General features: G+C 41.9%; 1 protein-coding gene across 1 annotated transcript in view; it reads right to left on the minus strand.

The window, feature by feature from the left end:
- LOC113200620 (uncharacterized) overlaps nucleotides 1-27,139 on the minus strand; it is an 89,014-nt gene that overhangs the window by 57,796 nt on the left and 4,079 nt on the right. The window contains 1 exon segment of the mRNA XM_077791729.1: nucleotides 24,161-25,781. Within this exon segment, the coding sequence (XP_077647855.1) occupies nucleotides 24,161-25,781 (1,621 nt within the window).

Genomic DNA, 27,139 nt, shown 5'->3' on the forward strand with positions numbered 1-27,139 from the left:
GGACCCAAGAGGTGGAATCCATGGAAGGGGGGAGGTCTTCCCTCTTTTATAGCTAAAGTCTTCTTTTAGCTTTCCCGCATTGCTGTCAGCCTTCTTGTCCTTTGTTCTGTTATCTTGCAGTGATAGAATGAAGGTGGGGAGACCCAAAAGGTGAGGGGCAGATGGGCCAGAGAAGTAGTCTGGTCAGGCATGGCCTGGGGCCACTTCTGATTAGCATCTCCCAGTTTGCTGGGAACTGCTTCATTAACATTTCTTTAGAATGGGCTTAGGGACTTGGAGACATTAACATTTCAATCTCCCAAGTGCTGCTCTGCTTTCCCTGGCTCCATTCTCAAAATGGCCTTCGTTTTTTCGATTTTACTGGATATTAGACCCAATTTAGCTAACTACACTAACTACCTACCTTTAAATCTTGCTTCATTTGGAGCAGCTCCCTCCCCCAGGTCAGGGTTCTCCAGTCCACTACCTGCCACTCTGCAGGGAGGCTGCTCTGGCCTCCGCCTGCCTTAGATGTCCGGTCCTGGGAGTAGCTGCTGAGGCCACCCGGTCCTGCAGACGCTCCGCCCTCGCGTCTCCATGGCTACGGCTCCACGCGCCTGTGCTTCGTGCTCCGAGGGCGTCACCGTCGGCTCCCCCTGCTGGGCGGAGTCGAAACAGGTTTGCTCTTCAGGATCCCCCTAGGTGGAATCCTGCAAATGCCCTGTGTGGGCGGTGGGAACATGGGGGGGTGACCCTTCCCATGTCAGGGGACGACTCCTCAAGGGTGTGGAAGGACTCCTCCATGACCTGGAGGGATGACCCCTAGAAGGAGTGGGAGGATGCCACCCACCGTGGCCTCAGGAATGACCAATCCATCCATGGCCTGGGGAGCTGACCCTTGATGCTTGGGTTTCCCAAATGAAACTGCCTATCAGAGTAATGAGGCTATTATCTAGGAGGACAGGTCCCCTTATCATTCCAAGTTATTGCAAAATAGTTCACACCCTAAATATATGTGATAGAGATATGTATACATCTAAGAACTAAATATGTTTGTCTGAGCCTTGAAAAAGTTTATAAACTAAAGTTTATGTAGGTTTATGGGCAAGGTAACCAATAAGAGCTCTCTTTTACACATTGTGTCTGACGGAAAAGGACTATATTACCATTTAAAAACCTGGTTTGCATCTGTTTGGTTTAACTACATAAATGTTCCATTGTTATGTAAATGAGATACATTTATATATAGCATTTTATATATAGTCTATTTCCATTACCTCAACTGAGTTCAGACTCCGCCACTCGCTTTACTCCATGTTAAGATGGCCCTAAGGTAGGCCAGAATTAAGCTTATTTATAGTTGTTGTCAAAAGATAGATTTTTGCTGTTAAGATTACTGTGATCTTAAAATAAACAAGGGATATTATACAAAATTACATAATGGTTCTGGTAAATTATAAAATATGTTTAAGGTTTAAGAGAGTTTTAAAAGAAAAACTTTGAAGGATTTCAAGTGTAATTGAGTTTATAAATTAATGGGTATTTACAGAGGCTAAGTAGATATCAAGTATACATTAGTGCTATTATAGAGAGTATGTTTCTTGGTTCAAAGTTATTATACAAGCTAAATATGTGTTGCTTGTATTAACTTTATATTGTGTTTTTCTTATAAAAATTTATGAGTTACTTGTTAATATTTTACGAAGTACTACTTTTAATAGAACAATCTGAGTTAATTTAAGACAATTAGTTATCTCCAACAGAAAAGGTAGGGTATAATGCTGATTTGTATGCACTTACCATGCCAGGCACAAGCTGGACATTCTGTAATCACACACCATCTCCTGGGGTGTCTGACAGGTCTTAAGGAAGTTGCTAGGGTGCCATTTTGTAGGTGAGGAGACTAAAGCTCAGGGAGACTTGTCACTGTCTGGGGAAACTTGTCAAACAGAAGCTGCATGTAGAATCCACCTCTGGATCATTCCTGATGCTCAGGCACAAAGCACTGCAAGGAAGAACCCCACCCACCTTCTCTCTGCTTGCTGTCCTGCTCCCAGCTCCAGCTTCACATGGCCCCAACCCTGCCTCTTCTTCCATTAGAAACACCCTTTTATACTCCACATCCCCATCCTCTCCCCCAGCTTTGCCCACAGTCCCCATCCCTGGTCACCACAAAACAGTCTCTGCAGCCTGAGTGCCACATGGGCCTTCTCTACTGATGAGTAATCATTCCTCCAGAATCCTCAGGTTTGTCTCTGTCTAAAGAGAAGCTGAGCAGGGTGGGGAGGATAGCCGACACTGGGCTCTTGGGAGGGAACCTCAGATTTCTCTGGCCAGGAAGGGCTTTAGGAGACTGGAACTTGATCTTTGGCATGGTCTATGGTGAGAGTTCATCACAGCTGGTCAGGTTGGAGGCCTGGTCTGGGGCTGCTGAAGCACCAGAGCCTGCAGTCAGGGCTAGGCACTGGGCAGTCCTAGGGCCCCATGGTGGCTTAGGATGGGGAGAGAGGGATTCAGCAACCCTAGGAAAGCAGCTGAGAGGGCAGCTAGGGTTTGGGTGGCCTATCCACAGGACAGAGTTCACAGGCAGAATAGAGAGTGGCTGAAGATTCATGGGACCTTCTGGGGACTTGGTAGTGTTCAGGGCCAGTAACTTGGAGCTGGAACCATAATGGCACAAATTCTGATGTCTGAACCTTGGAGAGAAGGAACAAGAAGTGGGTTAAGGGAGAAGGGAGCAGTTCTTACTAGGGCAGAAGCCATTCATGGGACTCTGTGATTTTCCGGCTGCCTTTCCCAGGCAGCTAAGCTAAATTTTATTTTATTTAAAAAAAAAAAAATTGAACCCAGGGTTAAGCCCAAACTATCATTAACAACAATCCTAGTCATTTTTTCCCCTAGTTGTTGGAATTGAACCCAGGGATTCTAAATTAATTAGCTACATCCCCAGTCCTTTTAAACTTCAGCTTGAGACAGGGTCTCACTAAGTTACTGGGCTTGAACTTATGATTCTTCTGCCTCAGATTCCCAAGTAGCAAGTCGTTTTTCAAGTATTTACTTAGAGCTACTGGTCAGTAAGTGATTTACATATAGTAACTCAGTTCCCACAACCTCTGAGGGAGTGATGGCTTTAACTCTATTTTGCCCATGAGAACTCTAAGGCACAGAGAGCTTGAATAATGTCCCCAGGATCACCCAGGAGAGGGATTCAGATATAGTCATCCTGGCTCCAGTGTCCTTCTGATGACCTGAGAAGGAAATGATGGCTTTTTCTCCTTTCCAACTGGAAATATGTGTTGTTTTTCTGATTTGGGAAGTAATTGAAGAGGCATAACAATATTTGATCAAAATAAATGACTATAAACAGAAAATAAGACAACTCTCCACTAGCCTATGTCAGACACAGAGCTGTTTACCTCTGGTTACAACATGACACAGTATGATCCAATTGTTGAAGATCAAAGTTGCAAATCAAACTAGTGACAGGCAGGCCCAGTGTGCCAAGACTGTGAAGTTGAACTGATACAGATGGTAGAGGGAGAATTGGAAGGGTACCCAGCAGATCATGGAGTCTAGGAGTGGAAGCAGTGATGGGCATGTGTCAGGACTGTTCAGGGGCCCACATCCCAAGTCTGAAAGACTTGGGCACTTATGAGTATTCCAGGCCTGCTGTTGGGCCTGCAAGAGTAGAATCTGGGCAGAGCTGAGGTTTCAAGCTGGTGGATACAGTGGATATCCAGCCTGAGAGGACCTCATGTCAGTGTCTGGGTCTGGAACTGGCAGGGGAGAGAGAGTGAGTTGTCCTAGTTCCCCAACCCACTCACTTAATGAGTCCCACTAGGAACTCCAACCATCAATCACCTGGCTTCCTGCACAGACCAACATTGTCTTCAGCCTTTGCATGAGAAAGACTCTGCACACAGAAATGGTCAAAGCAGTCTACAGGAAGGCAATGACAAAGGCCTGGCATCCCTGGGTGAGAGTCCTGGGATCTAGGGAGCTGGGTCCCCCAAAAATCAAGCTATCAAGAAAACCAAACCAGCATTCCTTCTCAGGGTCCCTGCTAAGAGTGAGTTTTCTAAGGAGAGAATAACACTTGTGAGGTAAGCAAAGCTGAGCCCTGTCTAAAAATAAAAAGGGCTGTGGGTGTAGCTCAGTAGTAGAGAACCCCTGGGTTCAATCCTCAGTACCATGACATGTGGAGTGTGATGACTAGGATCATAGTCTTTGCTTCCTGGCTGCAGCTGCACCTGTGCTGGGAACTTCCTGTGCAAGAATGCTGGTCAAGATTGCCCATTTGCTCTGATGGTGCCCCGGCTGAGGTAATTCTGTTTAAGACCTGGAACTATCAGTATTGACTGATAATAATCTACTTGCATTCATAATTCTCTATCCTCAGCAGCTGGTGTCTGCTGAGGATAGAGAATTATGAGTGCAAGTAGATAATTATAATTGCTTGTAGTGCTTTGAACTTCAAGCCTGTTTTCTTGAAGAAACTTCCTCACAGAATATCTTTTTAATGATAAAAACTATGTAATAAACCTGCTGAGCTACCTCTAGGTCATTGTTCTTCCATTGGAAGAATGTGTCCCACATGGTCTGAGCTTTCTTTGTGTAAGTATTTGTTGTATTTCTTAATCCCCCATTGCCCTTCACTGTTTTTCAAGGTTCAGATATGTATGTTGTGGCAACAAAAGATAAGCAACTAGAGATAAAATAAACATACAAGGGCCGCTGATAAAGCTCCCCTGGTAGAAGGATTGCCTAGCCTGGGTACAGCCCTTGGTATGATCCTCAGCCCCATACACAAATAGTCTATCCTGAGTACAAAACACATATCACATATCTAAACTACTGATCACCACAGTCTGTCCTTGCCTGCCCTGAACACACTCAGAATACTCACGGCAGCCTGCAGTGGGGCAGTCAGCAACACAGCCAACCTCACACTGCAGTGACAAGTGTCTTCTGTTTCTTCATCAGGGATGAAACCCAGGGCCTGGCATGTGCCAAGTGCACTCTACCACTGAGCCTCTCTGCAGCCTTCAAAGTGCTGAATATCTCACACAGGGTGCTGAACACTGACCTGAAAGTTAGCACCCCATTGGTGGTGTGGGAGACACTTTTCACCATCGTAAGCCTGGAAAAGGAAGTCAGGATCAGCTGCATCTTGTGGCCTTTCTGAGATATATTTCTCAGCCAAAAAAAAAAAAAAAAAGTTAAACCTGGAAGAAATGCAGGCCCACAGGCTCCTCCCTGCCAATAAGAACAGGAAACCTGGGACAGGGGATGACACTTTCACAAACCTGATTCTAGAACTTGGGGAGGTAGGTTAATTCTCCCTAACCTAAAATCTGTAAAAATAATTTTCAATTAGAACAAATCAGTGTGGGCCAACATGACCTGGGGTCACCTTGGGTCTTTAGTTGCAATAGTAATAAAATCTCCTTTCCATGGGGACTTGAAAATCTGATGAAATCTTGGTATCAGCCAGAAGTAAAGAGGTGGAGTTGGGCAGGACTCAACTGAGTGACAGGAAGATGAAGTTAGGAGATAAATCTACGAACTGGACCTAATATGCTATGCCATCCTTTGACACCAACATGCTGTCTTTGAAAATACAATTTACCTAAGGCTTTCTGGCCCTGTTCTGGCTTAACTCAATATGAGGCTACATTCCTGCACCATGGGCCTGTTTCCTCCAGCTGGTCTCTCAGGGCCAAGGAATGCATGTGCCTAGACTTCTCCCTGTCAATAAGAACACTTTATCTTGAAAGGGGAATTGTGACCTTTATAATGACCAGATTATAAGTTCAAGATTTATGTTAACAGGATAATTAAAAGCAAAGCTCACTGACAATAAAATATGTAAAAATAACAAGTTCCAATTAGAACTAGTCAGTGGAGGCCAAGGTGACCAAGCATTTCAAAGGGTAAATTGGGCAACTGCAGGTAGAATTAAATTACACCTAAGGGATTTCTGTGTCTGGGACAATTGCAGTAATCATTAATTTTGTAATGCTGGCAGATGGGAGGTAGAAGGTGTTGTCCCTGTGAACATTTAGTTCAATTCTTGCCAGAGAAGGCCAAGTATGTGAAAGGACATGTCCTGAAACAATCTGGCTTGAGCTGTCATTAACTCACCATGTGACCTCCCTCAGCTAGTTTCCTCCTCTTTAGAGTGAAAGGCAGGATTCAGGGGTATCTGTGCTATAGAGAAGACTACCTGTGGAGACAGAATGAAGTGTTTTGGAGTCCCTACTTTTGATTCTGGTGTTCTGGCTTGAAAGAACTCTAGACAAGATGTGGCACTTACTAAAACAATAGCAAATTTATTTAAAGCCATAGGAAAGCCAGGTAAAGTAGTGCACACCTGTAATCCCAGCAGTTCAAGAGGCTGAGTCAGGAGGATCATAAGTTCAAATCCAGCTTTAGTAACTTAGTGAGACCCTAAGAAACTCAACAAAATAAAATATAAAACAGGCAGTAGCTGTGGCTTAAGACCCCATATTAAAAAGAAAGAAAGAAAGAAAGAAAGAAAGAAAGGAAGGAAGGAAGGAAGGAAGGGGAAATGGATAAAGAGGACACTCACAAGGGAGGCAGTGGGTTCTCTCAGAAAGAAAGATAGTGCACCCCTACTGTGCTCCAGTTTTACAGGGTGAAAGGCCAAGGTTCATCGTCGGAGATTAAAATGCACACACAGATAGCAGTGACAAAGATGAAACACTTTACTGCAAGCTGGTGCTAGTTTATATAGAAAGTGAGAGTCAGTTATCTTAAACCAGGAAGCTCCCGGGGCCAATCATAGTAAAGGTCAGGTCATCACCTATGGTGCACACACGTTCGCCCTGTATAAGATTCATGGGGGGCACAAACTGTCCACAAGTATGGAAGATGGGAGGGCCAATTAGAAGGTTTTCAAAACAACTTGTTATCCACCCACTGGCAACTTGCCCACTGCCATGTTGCATTAGGGGCTCCTTATCTGAAAGGCCCAGGGATTTCTAGCCACCCACTGGCAATTTGCCCACTGCCATGTTTGAAAGGCCCAGGGAGTTCTCAGGGAGACTCCCAATATTTCCCCTTTTTTGTTATTATATGGAAAGGGATGTTGATTCGTTCTGCCTACTTCCTGCTGAGTGGGGGTGTTGCTGGGGAAGGGATCTGAAGGAGGGAAGTTAGGAGTCCCCACAAGAGAGCTGCAAAGATTGGTATAAGGTCAGATGTGACATCACAAAATGTTCCCTGTAGCCAAAGGTCAATTATCACTTCAGTCCAGTCGGTATAAGTCTCTATGGGGGGTAGAAGCCAGGCGTCATCAGATATCGCTCTCAAGAAGGTATCCCAGGAATCTTTGAAGGGCTTTTCAGCATTGTGAGGGATGTTGTCTGGAGAAGGCAGTTGATTCATCTGTGGCCAGAAGCTGATAATTTCTAAGTAGAAACTGGTTAAAAGTTTGGTTAGAGATTTTACCTACTTGAGTTTAAATAAACTTTATAATACATGGTAAAAATAGACACATTTAAAAGATTACACATAGTGGTCCAAGGATAGGTCATACCCATGCCAGAAGGGGAGTAGACATTAAGGAAGAGAAAAGATTTTGACTTGTTGGGGTCCTTAAGGTAGCTGCCAGGTCAGTGAGCTTAACAACATTGTCTTCTATAAGACCCAATTCATTGATATAATAACAGCATTCTTCCCTAAGGAAAAGACAGGTTCCGCCCTTTTCAGCAGTGAGTAAATCTAGGGCCCTGCAATTCTGAAGGTTGAGTTGTGCCAATGAGGTGACCTGTTTTTGTAAGGATGTTAGAGATTCTGCTGTGGAAGTAAGTGCTCCTTCAAATTTTGAATTAATGTCCTTGACAGCCCATAGAGAATGACTTAAGGTTCCCCCCAATAACCCTGCGCTTGCTGCTGAGGGTGTTAATGAAATGCCTATCACTAATGGAAAGAATGCAGCCGGTTTTCCATGTTTTAGAGGGTTAAGGATGGATTTTACTTCAGAGTTGCTATAGAAAGTGAGTTGTGAAACTATGGTGACTAATAAACATGGGCTAGACATGTTGGAGAATATAATGGTGGTGAGAGTGCCATTGCACAGAAGAAGAGACCTGGTGGGGAATAAGTGGTGTGGTTGATGGTTAGGTTACCGTGGCAAAAATCTGCCAGAAGGGAATTGGGAGTTGCGGATCCCAGAAGGCAAACCCGAGGAATTATGGTATGGTTATTTTCCTCAGGCTCCTATAAAGGAACATTCTTCAGGGATTTAATAGGATCCTTTTTGTAGGATGAGTTGGGCAAGCTGGAAACATCCACGCTGGAAATTTTTATTGGAACTGTGGCAAGTAAGGGCTGTGCTAGGGAAGTGCACAGAAAGCAATTTGCTGGAATTGCATCGGGGAAAGTTTGGTTTAGGTAGGACAATGTGTCAGTGATGATCTGTAACCAGGTATAGATCGGTGAAGCCTGAGAGTCAGAAGTGCGTTGGCTTTCTAGGGATTCGAGCAGCCATTGTTTTGCTTGTTGAGACAAGAGAGACTGGGGGCCCTATAGAAACATATTCCTGGGTAATGGATAAGAAACCACAGGGAGTGGAGGCATACCCACCAAAATAAAAGGAAGCTTTTACTCCTGCTGCCCAGCATGGGTTCCCAGGGTCTGGGATGGTCAGCTTCTATTGGTGGGAGGCAGACTTAAGTTTAAATCTTCCTACATTTAATTGCCCTGAATATGCATCATGAATTCTGCATGACCAATAGAGGCAGCCTCCATAGGTTTCCGGCCACTGTTTGCAGTAATCCTTATTTGGGTCATATAAAAAACATAAGTAAGAGTGACTGGCTTGCTTAGTGAGCTCAGAGGAAGAGGAAGAGAGTACAATATAGATGGCTGAGAAGCACCCTGTTAGGGGACAATCAGAAGTGGTGGTCTGGGTGGTTTTTTTGTTTGTTTGTTTTTTTTGTTTTGTTTTGTATGTTTCTCTCACCTTGAATCTCCAGACATATGATGGTGAAGGCATTACCCTTGGGGTGAGGATGAGGATGAGGATCAGAAAGTTAAGGTACATTTTTTGATATGTTCTCAGCTATGGGTGTAAGGGCAGAAACACGAGAGAAATGAATTTTTAAAGGGTCAGTAGGGTGGGGAGAGCAAGAGTATGTAGGTGTGGATTCTTGCGAGTCCTCTGGTCTGATGTTGCCAGAATCAGTTTCCCAGATGCATGGTTTGAGTCTGGAAATGTGAATAAATTGATTATTTGTGAGTCTGAATTTTGCTGCCGAGGGAGTGCACATGATAACCAAGGTGGGGCCCTCCCATTTGGGGTGTAGTAGGGGTCTTTCACCTAGGGGACAGTAATATACCTGTTGGCCAGGTGTTAGGGTGAGGGAGTTTTGAGTAATGATTGGGTCAGGTAAAAGCCAGTCCTGGTATTTCCAAAGTTCAGAGTGTAGATGGAGAGATAGAGCGTAGGAATCAGGTATAGGTAATTGTTCAGTCTGTATTCCAGGGGGTAAGAATGAATGGCCATACATAACATCAAATGGGGAAAGGTTGGATGGTTTCTTTGGTAAAGCCCTGAACCACAACAGGGCCAAGGGGAGGACCTTAGTCCAGTCTAAGCTTAATTCCATGGTGAATTTGGTGAGGGTTTCTTTGAGAGACCAATTAGTTCTTTCAACTTTCCCGGGAAGCTTGGGAATGGTAAGAGCAATGGAAATGCCAAGGGAGTGATAGTGCGCTAGCTAGTCCCTGAATTATCTGTGAGATAAATTCTGGGCCATTATCCGATTGGATGGAAGTGGGCATCCCGAAACGAGGGATTATGTCAGATATCAACTGATCCATAACCGTGGATGCCCGCTTATTGGATGTGGGAAATGCCTATATCCACCCTGAGAATGTGTCCACCATTACTAAGAGATATTTAATGTTTTTTACCCTGGGCATATTTGTGAAATCAATTTGCCAATCAGCTCCTGGGGTGTGACCATGGGCCTGATGAGAAGGATAGGGTCTGGATTTTAAGGGGGTGTTGGTATTGGTCCTCTGGCAGATCTGGCATGTGGATGTAACCTGTTGCAGAAAGGTCTGATCGTTGGAGGAAAGAGGGAAAAAAGATTGAAGGAAAGTTGATAAGCTCTGGGGGCTAGAATGGAACAGTGAATGGAGAAATCTAATGAGCTGGTGAGGGTCAGAAAGTCGCTCCTCAGAGGAAAGATGGAGTAATGAGGAAGAAGATGGGGCCTGTAGGGTAGCTGACCTGGTCAGCTTTAGAGTTGCCCACTGTGGCAGGAGAAGAGTCAGTCTTATGGGCTTTACAGTGGACTATTCCCAGATGTAAAGGCAGCATGGAAGCTCATAGCAGATTAGAAATAAGGCTGGCATTTATAATATCAGTTCCTTTAGTTATTAGAAGTTCCCTCTCCTTCCAGATAGCCACATGAAAAACCAGTGTATGAAAGACATATTTGGAATCAGTGTATTGAGAAAGCTTTTTCCCTCTTGCTAGTTCACATGTTCTTGAGACAGCCATAAGTTCTGCTTGTTGGTTGGTTGTTTTGGGATTGAGGCAATGAATGGCGCAGGAAGGCACCAGTCTGCGTGTTCCCTTAGGAGTTTCTATAGAAGTGTGAGATAGGGCAGGTAGGACACAAGGGGAAGAGGAGGGATTGAAAAGCTTTGGGTGGTTAAGAAAGGGCACCATAGAGTTGCTCAAAGGGGCTAAGGCCTGAGGGGGCCCTTGGGGATGCCTCAATTCAGGTGAGGGCCAACAGCAGGAGATTGGGCCAGAAGAGCCTAAGTTCAATAGCAAGTTTAGTGAGATGATCCGTGAGAATGCAGTTAGGCCTTTCAACTTTACCCAAGGATTGGGGTTGGTAGGAGATGTGGAGCCTCCAAGTGATGTTGAGGCCTTTGGAGACTAGTTGAACAACCTGATAAGTGAAGGCCAGACTGTTGTCTGACTGGACGGAGGCGGAAAGTTCGAACCTGGGAATGATCTGCTCAATGAGGATGGAGGCAACAGTGTCAGCAGTTTCCCTGGATATAGGGAAGGCTTCTATCCAACCTGAAAAAGTATCAACCAAAGTAATTAGGTAGCGAAGCTTTTTGTGCCTAGGCACATGAGTGAAGTTGATCTACCAGTCTTTGCCTGGATGGTGGCTCCTCATCTGAGGTGTGGGGAGTTTAGGTTTGATGCTTCCTTGTGGGGATACTGTAGAGCAGACAGAATAAGCAGAGTGGACCTGCTAGAGAGTAGTTCTCATTCCTATGAAGTGAAAGAGGGGTTGTAAAAACTCAAAAAGGGGCTAGAGAGGGTTTTAGATGGGCACAGAGTCTCTGGAGCCAGAGGAGTTGGTCATGAGTCATAAGTCTCCATCTTGGGCACCAGGGCTGGTAGTGTTAAAGAAGTAGTTGATTGACTGACTGGTTGGTGAATCTATATATCTGATCTTGCAGGAACTTCTGTAGGCAATTTAACAGACGTGGTCCTATTAGGAGAAACATAAAGAGGGGTCCTGTGAGGGAGAGGAGCCAAGGCCATACTTGATTGAACATTCCCCATGGAAACTGTTGGCTAGTTGCTGTTTCCTCTTTTCTAGCTGTTCTTGTCTTTTATTACTCCTAGGAATGACTTTTTGGCTTAACTGGTGTTAGGGTAGGTGTTTAAGATCAAGCTGGTCAAAATTGACTTTGTTTCTATCTATTGTTAAAGAGTCAGCCGAGTTCCCATAGGGGTCACTCGTGGGGGAACTTGAGAGTAGCTTCTTAGTTCTGCTAGTGCCATTTGTGCTAGGATGGGTCCAGGTCTTGCTTGACCATGTGGCTTCCCTTGGAAGCATCAGGGATGTCTCCCTTCTCTGATGGCCCTCCTATTGACAGCAAATGCACGGATTGGCTTTTCATTCTCCAGTGGTCTCATTAATCTCCCTGATCAGGAGGTTATGTGGCCCAGAGTTGCAAAGCTCTTTAGAGAAGTTCCCTGCTCCCTGGATTCAGATTGACTCAGAGGGCCAGAGCCAAATATTGGTTTTCTTGGCCATTTTAATTTAACTTTAAATCTTGATCATAAACATCCAGCAAAGTCAGTTTCACTTTAAATTAAGAGTACTGGGCTTTACTTGAAGTCTGGCCTACTTTGGAGTCATTCTTACATGTAGTGAGATGGGACATAGGCCTTATCTCAGGTAAGGTGGGGCTCTTCATAAATCTTAGGTAAAGTGTTCTAGTATTGAAGTTGATATTTGTTTTTAAATATCATTTTATAAAGTTTACATAAATTGTTGCTTGATGTCACATGAATATTAGGTGATACAATATAATATCACATCTAAAACATGAATTAAAGAAAGGCTGAAAGCTTTTAACCTTTTATAGAAAAGTAGCAAAGTACTTTTGTTTTTGCAGTAAACAATTAATCACATCTGTTGACTATTTCATGAAAACATAAACAATGTTTAAATATATGGAATTATACTGTTGTATGGATGGACAAAGCAAGGCACTCAAGATAGCACCAAAGATAGGGAAACAGTTCTATTTGGTTGCAACCGGATTCAGAGGGCACTGCTTCTGTTGTAATCAATTAATCCCCTGAACCCCAAGTTTAGGTAGTTTCAGAATTTTGTACCCAACATGTAAGGGAAGGGGCTCAGAATTTCACAGTCTGCAGAAGTTCACAAAAAGCAGTTTTTGTTTCTGTTTTTTTTTTTTTTTCTCTGTTCTGGGCAAGTTAACTTTTCAAGGACACCTGGGAGGGGGAGAGCTTTTTCTTTTCTTTCTTTCCTTCCCCTGCCAGCTGTTACCATGGAGCCCAGTTGGTAATTTCCTTATCTCAGAAATATAGCCATCTCTGTGAAGCCCCAGCTCAAGGCCAGAGGCCTTGTTTACATATTTTGTGAAAAACTAGTAAGGGGGTGTCTAGCTTTTGGAGTGCTGATTTTTTCCAGCCAGTGGCCAAGTAGAATAAGGCAACACGAAAAGAGGAAATTTATCTACATTGAATTCTTTTATAGGGATTCTTTTGCTGAAAGTCCTAAAATCAGCCATGGTGAAGATTTCTGGAGAAGGTCAGTTAAGACTTTTCTGTGGGCCTGGTAGGGAGGGGGAAGACAGGAAGGCAGGGCTGAGAGCAGCTCGGTGAATCTGAGAATGAGGAAGGAGAGATGTAAAAGAATAATGGGAAAGGGGTTTGGGATTTTCCTAGCAAGGAAAACTTGAGCAGTAGAACAGGTAGAGCAGAGGGGAAGATGGGAGTGAGTATCCCAAAAAGCCTGTAAGGGACTTTAAATTCTTAGTAACCTATTTTCAGTGAAGACACAGCAACTTTAAAGGCCATTTTCACTAGATCTTGAATAGGGGTCTGAGGGCTCTCCTCAGCTGGTTTGAGCTTTGGGTTAGCTGGTAAGAGGACCTGGTGGGACCTGGTGTGGGCACTGACAGGAGAAGAGAGGAGAAGAGTGGGTGGAGGGGTACCTCAGTACCTGATACCTCAGCAAGGGGGCAATGGTCTGAGAACTGGTGGAGGTTTGGGTTTTTGATCTAGTAAATGGAAGGGAGAAATCAGGTTGCTGAGGTGGAAGTGACAGCAGAGAGTCTGGAGCAGAAGGCTGAGAGTGAGGATCTATTGGAGAAGCATAGTTCAGGGTGGGAGCGAAGGAGGGAAAAGGCCTCCACATAGGGGGATCTCCTTCCACCCTTTTGAGCACTCACAGAAGTTAAAAAGGTCATGAAGAATTTGAGGATCTAGAGACCCCTCTGGGGGCCAGCGGTTTTGGTTGTCTAATTGGTAATATGGCCAATTCTGTGCACTGAATTTGATGAGGAGTTTGGGTTTGATGTCCAGAGTGAGGGACAACAGGTTGAGGTTAGCCAGAAGGCATTTGAGAGGGGAATCAGCGGGGAGGGAAGAAGAGGCTCCCATGATGACTCTCAGCAGGAAGAGAAGAGGTGAATGGCCTGGACTGGAACAGAATTTGGTTGAGTTTCCTTCAGGCATCCCCAAAAGGAGAAGTCAACCAAAGAGACTCGGGAGAGCCGGGGCCAGGAGGGCAAATGAGTTGTCACCCAATAGCCCAACCAGCGAGACCTTAAGGCTGGGAGTCATAGGCCATCTGATGTCAGGGTTTTTCCAGGAGAGGAGGAGATAAAGAGAGTCAGGGAGTGCCTATTCTTCTGTCCCTTATAGCTCATCAACCATGAAATGGGCATCCTGATAGTTCACTGTGAAAGTTGTGGTGGGGTGCATTCTCTCTTCCAAACTAGGTGTCAAGGGCCTTGCTGGATGATCACAGCCAAAGCCTTTGCATATAGCTGTTTGGAGATGGATTCCCAAAGAGGGGGAGGGGGACTCACCGGTTGTTGATTAGAAGGAGTCACCTATTGGAGAGCCCGTGCTGGGTGGAATGCAGCAGCGCTCAAAAAGCTAAATGAGATGGCGAACCTTGAGAGAGGGGGTCCTCAGAATGAGGAATTTCCCCTTCTGGGTCTCACCACCAATGAAAGGCCAAGGTTCATCGTCAGAGATTAAAATGCACACACAGATAGCAGTGACAAAGATGAAGCACTTTACTGCAAGCTGGTGCTAGCTTATATAGAAAGTGAGAGTCGGTTATCTTAAACCAGGAAGCTCCCGGGGCCAATCATAGTAAAGGTCAGGTCATCACCTATGGTGCACGCACATCCACCCTGCATAAGATTCATGGGGGGGCATGAACTGTCATTGAGTACGGAAGATAGGAGGGCCAATTAGAAGGTTTTCAAAACAACTTGTTATCCACCCACTGGCAACTTGCCCGCTGCCATGTTGCATTAGGGGCTCCTTATCTGAAAAGCCCGGGGAGTTCTCAGGAAGACTCCCAATACAGGGAGTCCCAGAGAAATTTCTAGTAAGTCCCATTTTTAGTGTTAACTTTAGGTTACCCATGAAAACAAATATATCAAACAAACCTAGTTAATCTTTTAAGTCAACTTTTCTTACCAAAGAAAACTTTAACAACAATGGAATTTTTTGTATTCCATTGCACGTGGAAGTAAAATCCCTGCCCTGGTGACAGAGCTGTTTATTCTCTGAGGGCTTCTTTAGGCTCTTGGGGTGCCCAGGACCCCCAATATTTCCAGCACATATGGCATAGAATAGATCATTTGGTGCATCACACCACTGGGTGTCCATGGAAGGCTGTCTAGCAGTGGCTGTCCAATGATCCAAGGACCTGTGCTGGACCAGTCACTGTGCCAAGCACTGTTGCCCACTGGGGCTGCTCCCTTCATTCATCAGCATTTTCTGTTGTTTCCTCAGGTACATATTGCAGTGGTCCTAGAGTCTTTTGGAGCTCATAAGGGTTTCTAGAAAAAGCACTCTTTTGTCCCAAATATGCCCCCACTTTGTTGAGGGAGGTGTCCGGGGTACACCCATCTAATTCATGCTCTGTGAGAACTGCTGCCGGCAGAGAAGACACCACTATACTGAGTTCTCCATAGTCCACAGGGACTCCTCTCTTCAGGGGACTTCAGATTTCTTCACCAGCTGTGACTGTTCTGCAATCACTGTTTCAGAGGGGGTGAGAGTGATCAAGGCCAGATATTGCATCTCTGCTAGAGTGCCAAGAATGTGTCAGCCCCAAGTTCCATGGGTGAACAGACCATGCCACCAGGGAGTATGATTTTATTCCCTCCTGAGTTCCTTGTCTGTAGTTGCAAATTCATTGGGGGCATAAAGCACCTCTGAGCCCTTTGCAGAATCCTGGGAGTTAGACCTGGTAGGGAATCTCTTTAATTTCCATGGGTGACCCATAAAGACACAAAATGTCAAGTTTGCTTTACATGGTGTTTTGTTCATTGCCATCTTAGGTCTCACACCTTGTTTATGTCTTGTGGTATACGTAAAGTCCTAGAATGTACTTTTCAGGCTTCTTCCACTTCTTCTTTTCTTCCTTTGAGTAAAGAGGGAGGCTTTATTAAGTTCTAATAATCCTAGAACTTAAACCCACAGGCACTGTATCTGTACCTACATCCCCAGCCCTACTCATGTGTTTTTATTGGCTCAGAGGGAACCTCTATCCACATTCCAGTTAGCCAGCTTCTGCTACATTGGGTTTGGGATGGCTCTGTATCCTTTTAAAGGTCTGCCAGAGAATGACAGTATCTTGTCCTAAAGAAGTTATTCTTCAGGGCATAAGGTCAAAAGAATATATTTCTTTGGCAACTCACCAGCATTATTAGTAGAAGCAAGAACTATGAAAAAGTAGAGACTGTTGTTTTCTTGGTGGCTGTAGTGTACATATCCATATTTTTCCTGTGTTGAGGAAGACTCCCAAGTTGCAGTTTGTGGGTGCATTATGTCACACTTTTGCTCAGCTTTTCCTAAGCATGAGTACAGGTATAGCTGCAGAAAGTTCCCCCAGATAGCAAAGAAACTGCTGAAAAATCAAAGGCAATCTTTGTGCTATGGACAATTACAGCTTTTTACCCTATTTAATCCAGAGACCATGAGATTCGGTCTGGCAACATAAAAAAAGAAAAATAGAAACAGCAAATATTTAGCAGTCTCTTGAACTCAAACATTTTTCCTACTCCAAGAAAGAAGCAGGAGATCAAGGTTAAACTCTCAACATGGTGTATCAACTCATTGAAAATAATAAATGAGCAGGAAGGTGACAGGAACACACTCTTCAAGGACATATGGAATCTTGCAGAGGATGGCTAGGGAGATGTGTGATTGTTGGACTTAAATTTACAAAGAAGAAAGAAAAACTACAGAGACAGACAGTGGAAGATGGAATGGGATGAGAGGGAGGGGGAAAAAAGAGACTAATACAAAGGCTGACATAAAGTTAGATGGACAGGAAAAAAACAGAAAGATAAAAAGGAAAAACTCCCCTCACTCCAGGTCAGCAGCCCTGAAACCCTGCCCACCATTAGAAGTTGTTTGACTGTGTGGCTAGTTGCTGGGGGACCTTGTTGCAATCCAGTGCTCTAGGTACTCATAGCATGTGCAGGGGAGCCCACAGGTGTCCTGGGGTGCTATGGTTGGGAATTTCCTACCAAGGTGGCATGGGGAAAGAAAGGGACTTAAAACCAAGGATGCAGCTGCCACCAGAAGCCTCCCTCTCACCTGTGATCTAGATGCTATCTTTTCTGAGTCACCCGTTTTATTGCCAGTAGAAGCCACTGTCAAATTTCTACTAATTCTTGGAGACTCACCTTCCCATGACTGCCCATGCTCATGGCTGCACATGGTTGTCTCTGCCCCTACCATGTTGATAGAAATATGAAACTCTGTCCTTCAGCAGTATTCAGACACAAAGCCACACATCATAAAATGCTTACGAGCTAGCACCTATGACTAGAGGTCTATGATGAAGAACTGGGACTAAAGCTAGCATGTACAAGATAACATCTTAAAAATCCACTTTATGAGGAGATATTTTAGCTTCATAGATAGGAAGATTATCCTCAATTACTTCATGGATTCAACACACTGTCCAGAAAAATTCAAGAGGATCTTTCTTAGAAATCAACAAGCTCATTCTAACATGCACAGGAATATACCAGGCAAAGATATTTGAATAGAAATCAGATACTCAGAGGACTACCTTTATGAAAAACATTTTACAAATCTGCAGTAAGCAAGACAGTATGGTATTGCTGTAAAGAGATCTGTGGACCAAAAGAACAGAATAGGTTTAGAGATAGACCCATGCAGACATGGTCAGCTTGTTTTGACAAAATCAAAGGCAAGCAGTGGAAAGGGGAGAGCTTGTCAAGAAATGATAATGGAATAATTATCATATATATGCAAAACCAGTTGAGGGCCAGAAGCAGGGGCAAAGTCCTCCAAAGTCAGGTAATTAAGCAGAGCTGAGGCCTCTCTCCTCACACACTTGCCAGGATATAAGCACCTGCCCTCCGCCTGAAGGAAATTGTCTGAACTTACCATGGTTTTCCACATGCTGTGTACCAGCCAGGACCAGCGGTGTTGAGGGGTGTGGCCCAGATGCACAATGCCTGGTGCCCCCATTTCTCCCTGCAGCAAGCCACCTTTTCAGATTTCTGCTGATCCATAGCCTCTGCTTTCTGATTAGGCCCTTCCAGCTTTTCAGTTTTGTGGCACGTGGAGCATGTAGGCGGTACAGTGGCCCCTGCTGCTGATGCCCTGTGTGAGACAGCCATGCTGAGGTGGGGCTGAGCAACATAGACCAGGGGAAAGAAGGGGGGAAGCAAGGCAGTGGGTGGACAGGTGCAGGATGGAGGAGGGGAAGGGCAGGTATAGAGTGAGGGTCTGGAGGGCAGGCTCAGGAAGGATGGATGGACGAGGTTGCTGAGCAAGAGAGGCAGGATGGGAAAAAGCATACCCCAGGCATCTCATATCTCAGAAGGCCTTGTGAGAGTCTTAATAAGGTGGGTCAAGGCAGTCTCTTCTGGGAATATTGCTGGAAAAATTGGCAGGACCTTTCTGTGTTCTCACAATCAAAACGACATTTTCTTCAAGGATCCAGATGTGAGCAAAGCTAACCATTCACTCACTTTTAAAGCTAATAGATTTTAATTTTAGAAGGAAAAAAATATGTTTGGAAGTTTTAATTATGTTTGAAAAATTCGATAAAGATTTAAAAGTTTTAAAAATTAAAATTTGAAAATGTATTTTAGGTTTGCAAATTTACTTTTGGAGAATTAAGTGCATTTAATTTTTGAAAATGTAAGTTGTTTGCTTTAATTTAGCAGTTTAAATTGGACAATGTGAATGTTTTTTAAAAATTAATGCATCACAGTTATTTTCTTAAATAACTTGTTGCTCTCTGCATGTGTACAGACAAATCATCCAAATACATCAAAATAATCCAATTTAAACACCATTTTAATCCAATTTAAACACCATTTATATATATATACTGCTACGTATCAGATGCACACACAACGTAGCACATGCGTCACACTAGCTGTGCTCTCCCTGTCTACCCTGGCAGATTCCCACTTTCTCCATCAATCAGGCTCACTCTGCATCCCCCTGCAGCCCTGGGCACCCGCCAGGCTCTCCCTCTCTATTGCTTTATGCTCAGCCAAGGGCCCTCCTTACCCAAATGGCACACAAGGAGTCCCTTGCCCTCTGGAGAGGTACTGACAAGCTCAGGGGCCCCCAATACAACCTCTGCTGCAGCCTGACACTTCCTTTTTCTCTCCAGATGACCCAAGTGGGCATACGCATCCACAATAATACAGGGGATGAGTGTTTACCAAAAGACCTGCATGATTTCAGAATCTTCAAGGGCCCCGCACTTTCTAGGAATGTCTAAAGTGGAAATAACCAGTCCTGGAGGGCTTGCATGTCCCTGCATCAGTTCCATTGCAGAGAACTCCTCCAGTTTCCCATTCCTGCTTTGTAAGGCATGTGATGAGAGGAGAAGACTGATGATCTTAACACTGGTGGTTTCAAATGCAACAATGAATGAAGTGGGAGCACGTGTGGGGAACAGGAACCAGAAGCAGGCTCTTGAGCTTAGGGAGCTGATAAAGCAAGAGTGCCATTCTGTTAGCACAATGGTGAATGGCAGCACTTGACAGTACCTTGTCATGTGTGTGTGTGTGTGTGTTTGAAATTGTCATTAATAAGATGCTTATCCACTGCAAGCACAAATATAAAGAGCATAAAATCTATTAAAAAAATTAAAAGGGAAATCTTAGTGTGGGGTGCCCTCCCTTCCCATGATTCCTCAACTTGGGGGGAAGTGATCTTCCTCCAGCAACTCAGCAGATTTTCAGTGAAGGAACTTTTGTCGTCGGTTTCCTTTTTATAGCACCTATAAGTGCTGTACAAGTCATGCATGTGCTCAAATGAGAGTGCTCACTCTGTTCTCCAAGTTTCCATAAGAGTGTTGAGTATAGACCCAGAGAGTAGAACCATTAAAGTCAACTCCTTTGAGTGACATTTGAGATAGCAACCTACAGATGCCCACAAACACCTAAGTCCTTGGCTTTCCCTACTGGGCTTTGGAAAGGTGTTGTGAAACTCCATTAATATCATTTAAGCTAGGCACAGTGGTACATGACTGTAACCTTAATGGCTCCAGAGGCTGAGGCAGGAGAATCCTGAGATCAAAGCCAGCTTCAGCAACTTAGCAGGTCGCTTAGCAACTCAGTGAGACTGTGTCTAAGTAAAATTTTTAAATGGCCTGAAGATGTGGCTCAATGGTTAAGCACCCCTTGGTTCAATCCTCAGTACCCTCCAAAAAACATTTGAATATTTAGTTGATAGTTTTACTCTGACCATAATCCATTGCATTTTGACAACATGTAAACATAAGGAAGTTGTTGGGTGTATTAGAAATATTCTAAAACTCATCAGGTTTTTGGTCATCTATAAAAAATTTTCTTTCCCAGAGCATTTAAAATTTGTGTGGGCATTTTGTTTCAAGGCACAGACACATGACTGTAAACTCAGTGACACAAGAGGCTGAGGCCAGGAGAAGTGCAATTCTGAGGTCAGCCCCAGGAGCTCATCAATTTAGCAAGACCCCGTCTCAAAAAAAAAAAAAAAAAAATGAAGACTAGATATATTGCTCAGTGGTATAGCAGCTCTGGGTTCAATTCCCAAAACCAAAAATTATGTAGTTTTTATAGTAATACTGTCTCACACATAGGTCTTTAAAAATATCCCACCAATATTCTATGTCACTTTAGGTAAAATAGAGATATAGTATAATCACCATTATTCCACTTAACCTCCAGACCCACCTGCCTAGCAGTCTCCCTTCTCTATTGAAGGTGAATGATTATAAGATTGTCATCCATAACTGGTTTGAGACTTACCATATTGAAGCAATTATTTTCTGATTCATTTGGGAAACTGATTATTCTTCATAAAAACAAGGGGAAGATGTAAATATACTGTGTATTTGTGTATGTGTGTTTTAGAAAGTGAGGGGCTCATGCTATACTACACAATTATAGTGTGATGAATAAAGGAAACACACCACATACACGCCACATCTAAAAATGACATGAGGGGCTAGCTTTATAGCTCAATGGTAAAGTGCTTGCCTCGAACATATGAGGCCCTGGGTCTGATCCTCAGCACCACATAAAAATAAACAAATAAAAATAAAGATATTGTGTCCATCTACAACTAAAAAAAATTTTTAAAAAATTAAAATGACATGAAAACTTACCATTTTGAAGCATGCTATTATAACGTGCTGATGAGCACATTTGGTGGCATTCAGTGTCAAGGTGCCTAAGATAGGAACACATAGCAATGCAAAAAAAAAAAAAAAACATCTGGAGTGACTGATCTTTTCTATAAAACATATAAATTTATGATTCAGGTATCCACTTCTGGTTATGTGTTAAAAGCAAAAGATGGGTTTGTAAACACAGTTTCATAGGAAAAATAAGTTCTAGGGCTCTTGGGTCCAATTACACAGTAGGCTGACTATATATATTTATGTGCAGTGCATTCAAAGATGAATAGAAACACTTTCAATGATGCAAAATATTAGAAATAAAAAATATGTGAATTACTAATTGTATCATATGATATATACATAATTGAAACTTCTCTCTGGGCCTAATAGTTACAATAACTATCTATAAATTAAAAATTATTTAAAAATGCAGTAATGTGGATTCAAAAATCAGTAATGTGGGCTAGGTTTGTAACTCAATGGTAGAGTGTTCACCTAGCCTGCATGAGGCACTGTATTTAATTCTCAGCACCACATAAGGATAAATCAATAAAATATAGACATTGTGTCATTCTACATCTAAAAATACTTTTTTAAAAATGTAATAACTCCCAAGTCACTCCCAAATTACAATTTAACTTGCCTTAGAAAACTTTTAAATAACTCATGAGAACTATCGCTGTGCAGATGACCTGAAGTGAAGACAAGCAGAAAACGTGTAGCCATAACCCTTAGAATGAAGAATGGCTGATTACTGTGTAGCTGAATCTTAAATAAAAAGATCTCTCACACACACTGCTTCCTTGTTTGTTATCATAAATTCAATATTTACATATCCCAATAAATTTAAATAAAATCAGTATTTGTGGGTGTTCCATTGACCCAAAAAGCTAACACTACAAAAAAACTAAGGTAATATTTTTTTTTTATTTTGTGCTTAGCTTTTAAATAGGATTTATAGACACTCCAGTGCCTTATCTTAATAAAAATTTTATTTTTCCCCTGTGTGTTGGTATGTTTTCCAGTTCCACTTAATACATAAAAAGGGATAGGTATAATTTGGAGTATCTCATATAGATTCAGTGCTAGAGAAGTTTGGGAGCCTGTATCATACACTATATATCCTTTAATCCCAGAAGTATGACAACCATTGTAAATTACAGAGTAGAATAAAAAGTAGCCAAAATAAAAAGATACATAATATTATAAAATTTGTGGAAAGCTTCAATATTCCATGAGTATGGCTCTTTCTTTTCACCCTCATTATTGGACCATTATTTCTGGTTAAACTTTCCTGATGGTTGCCCAAGTCTAAATAGGCATTTGATATTGGACAAAAACATTTTTCTAAATTATTTGACATGAGTCAAATCTCCTCAGGGGTGAGTTACTCCTGGGGCCTTTATGATGAACTGCTTGGTTTCTTCGAGTTTTGTTGTTGATATTGTTGTTTTATACCAGACATGCCAGGAACCAGGATGGGTCAGTGTCCAGCTGAACATATTGCTTCCTGGGCAACCATCAGGAATATATCTCTCCAATGGTTCTCCTTTTCACAAAATATGCCCTGGTGACTCTTGGTTTCTGGGGTATTCAAAATCCCTGTGTTGGGATGTTGTTTTGCTTTCTCAAATTTCAGGGCTTTTAGAAGTACTGCCATTGTATAAGGTAAAAAAAAATATGTGTTTGATACAAGGGATTGAATTCCATAGTGTTTAAACACTGAGTCACATCCCCAGTGCTTTTATTTTTATCTTGAGACAGGGTGTCATAAGTTGCCTGAGGTCTCACTCAGTTGTGGAGACTGGCTTTGAACTTGGGATTCTTCTGCCTCAGCCTTTTGAGTTGCTGGGATTAAAAGAATGTGCCACCCTGCCCAGCACCTATATGGTAAAAGATTAATGTACTAATTCAAGATAGAGAAATCTGGTGCTTATTTTCATGTTCCTATATCTTATGTATAACTGTCTTAATGTCTTCATAATTACAAGAAGAATAAAGGTCTGATTTATGGGAAATTATTTTCTAGAAGAATTGATGTTTCTAAATATTACTGGAGATATTTTATTTTTATATCTGTTATATAGAACCTTTAGTAAAGAGGAACTGTGTCACCAGTGAGATAGTATCATGATTCAACACATAAAACTTTTAACACATTAACACATTTTTACTTTTATTCAGTAACCAAATGCATACAAAATGTTAATAAAGTATTTCAAAATACACTGTAAAGTCTCAAAAATATATATTAACTCTCAGGAAAAGACTTCTCATAAAATGATCTATGTTTGAAATTTTTTTCCTCCAGTATTCAAAAGTGTGGATATTGAGTAATCTTTGATTTATAATATATTCATATCTTTTCAGAGATTAGTTTACTGCACTATTCTATGATACTTGTTAGAATTTCTTTATTTTTACCACATCAGCTGATAATAAATTTTAACAAAAAGTTAAAGGCAATTCCTCATTTCTTTACCACACACATCATGATATGACATACAGATGAGGACTTTGCTATATTTTTTATATTTCTAATGTGTTTTCTCCATTAAAGATATTTTGCTGTTATTTAAGGCATGTATTTCAGGCAAATGTCTTTCCACATTCCCTATAGGTATCTGGTTTCTAATGTTAAAAAAAATTGAAATTCGAGTAAAGACTTAGGCACAGTATTTACATTGTTCAGGGTTTTTATGCACTGTGAATTCTCCAGTGAGTAATAATGTTTTTAGCAATTGCAAAAAGGTCTGGAACAGTGTTTACACTTGCATTGTCTGTCCTCATTTTTATTTCTCTGATATTGAACAAAGCATGCTCTTAGATTAAATCTTTTCTTACATTCTTCACATATATAGGGCTTCTCCAATATGAATTTTCCAGTGTCAAATAAGGCATGTTCTTTGAGTAAAATCTTTCATACGTTCTTCACATTTTTACAGTCTCTCTCCTGCATGAATTCTCTGGTGTCGAATAATGCACTCTCTGAGCAAGACCTTTCCCACATTTTTCACGTTTGTAGGGCTTCTCTCCAGTATGAACTCTCTGGTGTCGAGTAAGATGTGCTTTTAGATTAAAACTTTTCCCACATTTTTCACATTTGTAGGGCTTCTCTCCAGTATGAATTCTCTGGTGTCGACTAAGGCATGATTTTTGAGTAAAACCTTTCCCACATTCCTCACATTTGTAGGGCCTCTCTCCAGTGTGAATTATCTGGTGTTTTGTGAGATTTGAGTTTCGATTAAAAGTTTTGCCACATTCTTCACATTTGTAGGGCTTCTCTCCAGTGTGAAGTCTCTGGTGCATTGTAAGTCGAGATCTTCGATTAAAAGCTTTGCCACATTCATTACATTTGTAGGGCTTCTCTCCAGTATGAATTTTCTGGTGTCGAGTAAGGCATGCTCTTAGATTAAAATTTTTCCCACATTCTTGACATGTGTAGGGCTTCTCTTTAGTATGAAATCTCTGGTGTTGAATAAGGCATGCCCTTAGTTTAAAATCTTTGCCACATTCTTCACATTTGTAGGGCTTCTCTTCTGTATGAATTCTCTGGTGTCTAATAACACATGTTCTTAGAGTAAAACATTTCCCACACTCATTACATTTGTAGGGCTTCTCTCCAGTATGAATTCTCTGGTGTTGTATAAGGTTCCCTCTTTGAATAAAAGCTTTTCCACATTCTTCGCATTTGTAGGCCTTCTCTCCAGTATGAATTTTCTGGTGTTGAGTAAGACATGCTCTTAGATTAAAGCCTTTCCCACATTCATTACATTTGTAGAGCTTCTCTCCAGTATGGATACTCTGGTGCTGAGTAAGGTGTGAACTTTGATTAAAACCTTTGCCACATTCTTCACATTTGTAGGGGTGCTTTCCAGTATGAATTCTCTGGTGTTTGGTAAAGTATGAATGATCTATAAAAGCTTTGCCACATTCTTCACATTTGTAGGGCTTCTCTCCAGTATGAAGTCTCTGGTGTTGAGTAAGGTGTGATCTTCGATTAAAAGCTTTGCCACATGTTTCACATTTGTAGGGCTTCTCTCCTGTGTGAATTCTCTGGTGTTGGGTAAGGTATGCTCTTTGAGTAAAATTTTTGCCACACTCTTCACATTTGTGGAGCTTCTCTCCTGTGTGAATAGTTTGGTGTTGAGTAAGAGTTGAAAAACTCGTACAAACTTTTCCACATTCTTTACATTTATAGGTTTCCTCTCTGCTATGCCATCTCAGGTGTTTGAAAAGGGTTGAGTGATTTTTAAAGCATTTGCCACATTCTTCACACTTGTAGGGATTCTCTCCAGTATGAATTCTGTGGTACTTAACTTGGGGTGGTTGTTGATTAAAAGTTTTGCCACATTCTTTAAATTTGTAGTGTTGATCACTGCTATGGTACTTGTGTTTAGAAAGAGGTGAGCAACTCCATGCTTGGACACATTCCTTAAATTTTGGGGGCTCCCTTCCAGGATGTGCTCCACTGTATTGAGGAAGGCTAGCCGCTGGGTTAGAAGCTCTCTCACATGCCTCACATTTGCAAGGTGCCTCTTGGCCCTGAGTACTTGGATGGGTCATCAGCTTTGAGCACTGAAGAAAGACGTTCCCACATTCGTCATCTCTGAAAGGGTTCTGTGCACAATGGCAACACTGATGTTCTCTCATATTGCAACCAGAGCTAGAGTTCTTCTGTGTTTTTCTATATTTATAAATTTTTTCTCCAATATAAGTACACTGGTAATTGTTTAGAGTGGAAACCTGGCTAAAGGTGTTTCTTGTTTCATTATGCGTGTTCCATACTTTCCAGAATTCTATGTTTGAGTTTTGATTAAGCAGTAATGAGTACACAGGGGCCTTGCCACAATCATTAAAAGTGTATGTTTGGGCACAAGAAGGAATTTTTTGTTCACTTCTGAATAATGGACCATTTTTAAAGAAATATTCAAAGTGATCACTTTTAGAAACTTGTCCTTCAGTTATATATTGAATTCTTTTCTGAGGTATTAAATGTTCTTGAGGCCTACTGACAGTAAAATTTTCATTATGGACAGTCACCACTAATTTTTCTTGTCCTTTATAGTATAATTTCTGAATTTCACTCTCACCTATACTATCCCATACTTTCTTCTGTTGTAAATAGTCAAGGACACAATTTCCATATTTTCTATTTATCACTTTTTTAAATAAATGTTCTATGTCGGGCTCTGGTGTAATTTTCTGGGTATGATGAAAGTTCATGGCTGAAATAAATAAAAATAACAATTATTTTACATATTAGATTGGGAATATACTTTGTAAATATAACATGAAATTTTTTTATAGTAGTTAGGACACCAGCAGGGTGGCAGAAGAGTGCATCACAGACCATCATGACTCCATAAATATATAAGCTAAGTAACAACGGAAAGATAAAATTTCTGTGAGGGCTATGGTAGTAGCTCAGTGGTAGCACTGTCTAGTATGTGTGAGACACTGGGTTTGATTCTCAGCACCACAAATAAATAAATAATTGACAACTAAAAAATATTTTTTAAAAATTTTTCTTTGTGAGAATTACCAAAACAATGTAAGAGTTCACAGTATTTACGATGTGTATATCATTAAGGAGAGTAATACAGCAGAAAAAAGGAGTGTGTTACTTTTATCCACTCCAGTTCTTCCTCTTCCAGAATATACCATTATACAAAAATCCACCAACTGTCTTCTCTCTAATAGAAAATAGGAAATCTGAAAGATGAACATTTATGGCTTTTTCAGGGACTGTCTGAAAACCACTTTCTGTCTATCATGAAAGAGACCTGGATATAAGAGATACAGTTTGGATAACAATAACACAGATATTCCACGGGGTTAAAGAATATATGGTCTCAAAGGAGAAATAGGGACAAATCTTTTTAATGGGAACACACACACACACACACACACACAAACACACATATGCACTCACAGCCAATATCAGTATTACCTGGATGAAATCACTACAGCACTAT

This window comes from Urocitellus parryii, chromosome 12, assembly GCF_045843805.1.
Source record: "Urocitellus parryii isolate mUroPar1 chromosome 12, mUroPar1.hap1, whole genome shotgun sequence".
Classification (NCBI taxonomy): Eukaryota; Metazoa; Chordata; class Mammalia; order Rodentia; family Sciuridae; genus Urocitellus; species Urocitellus parryii.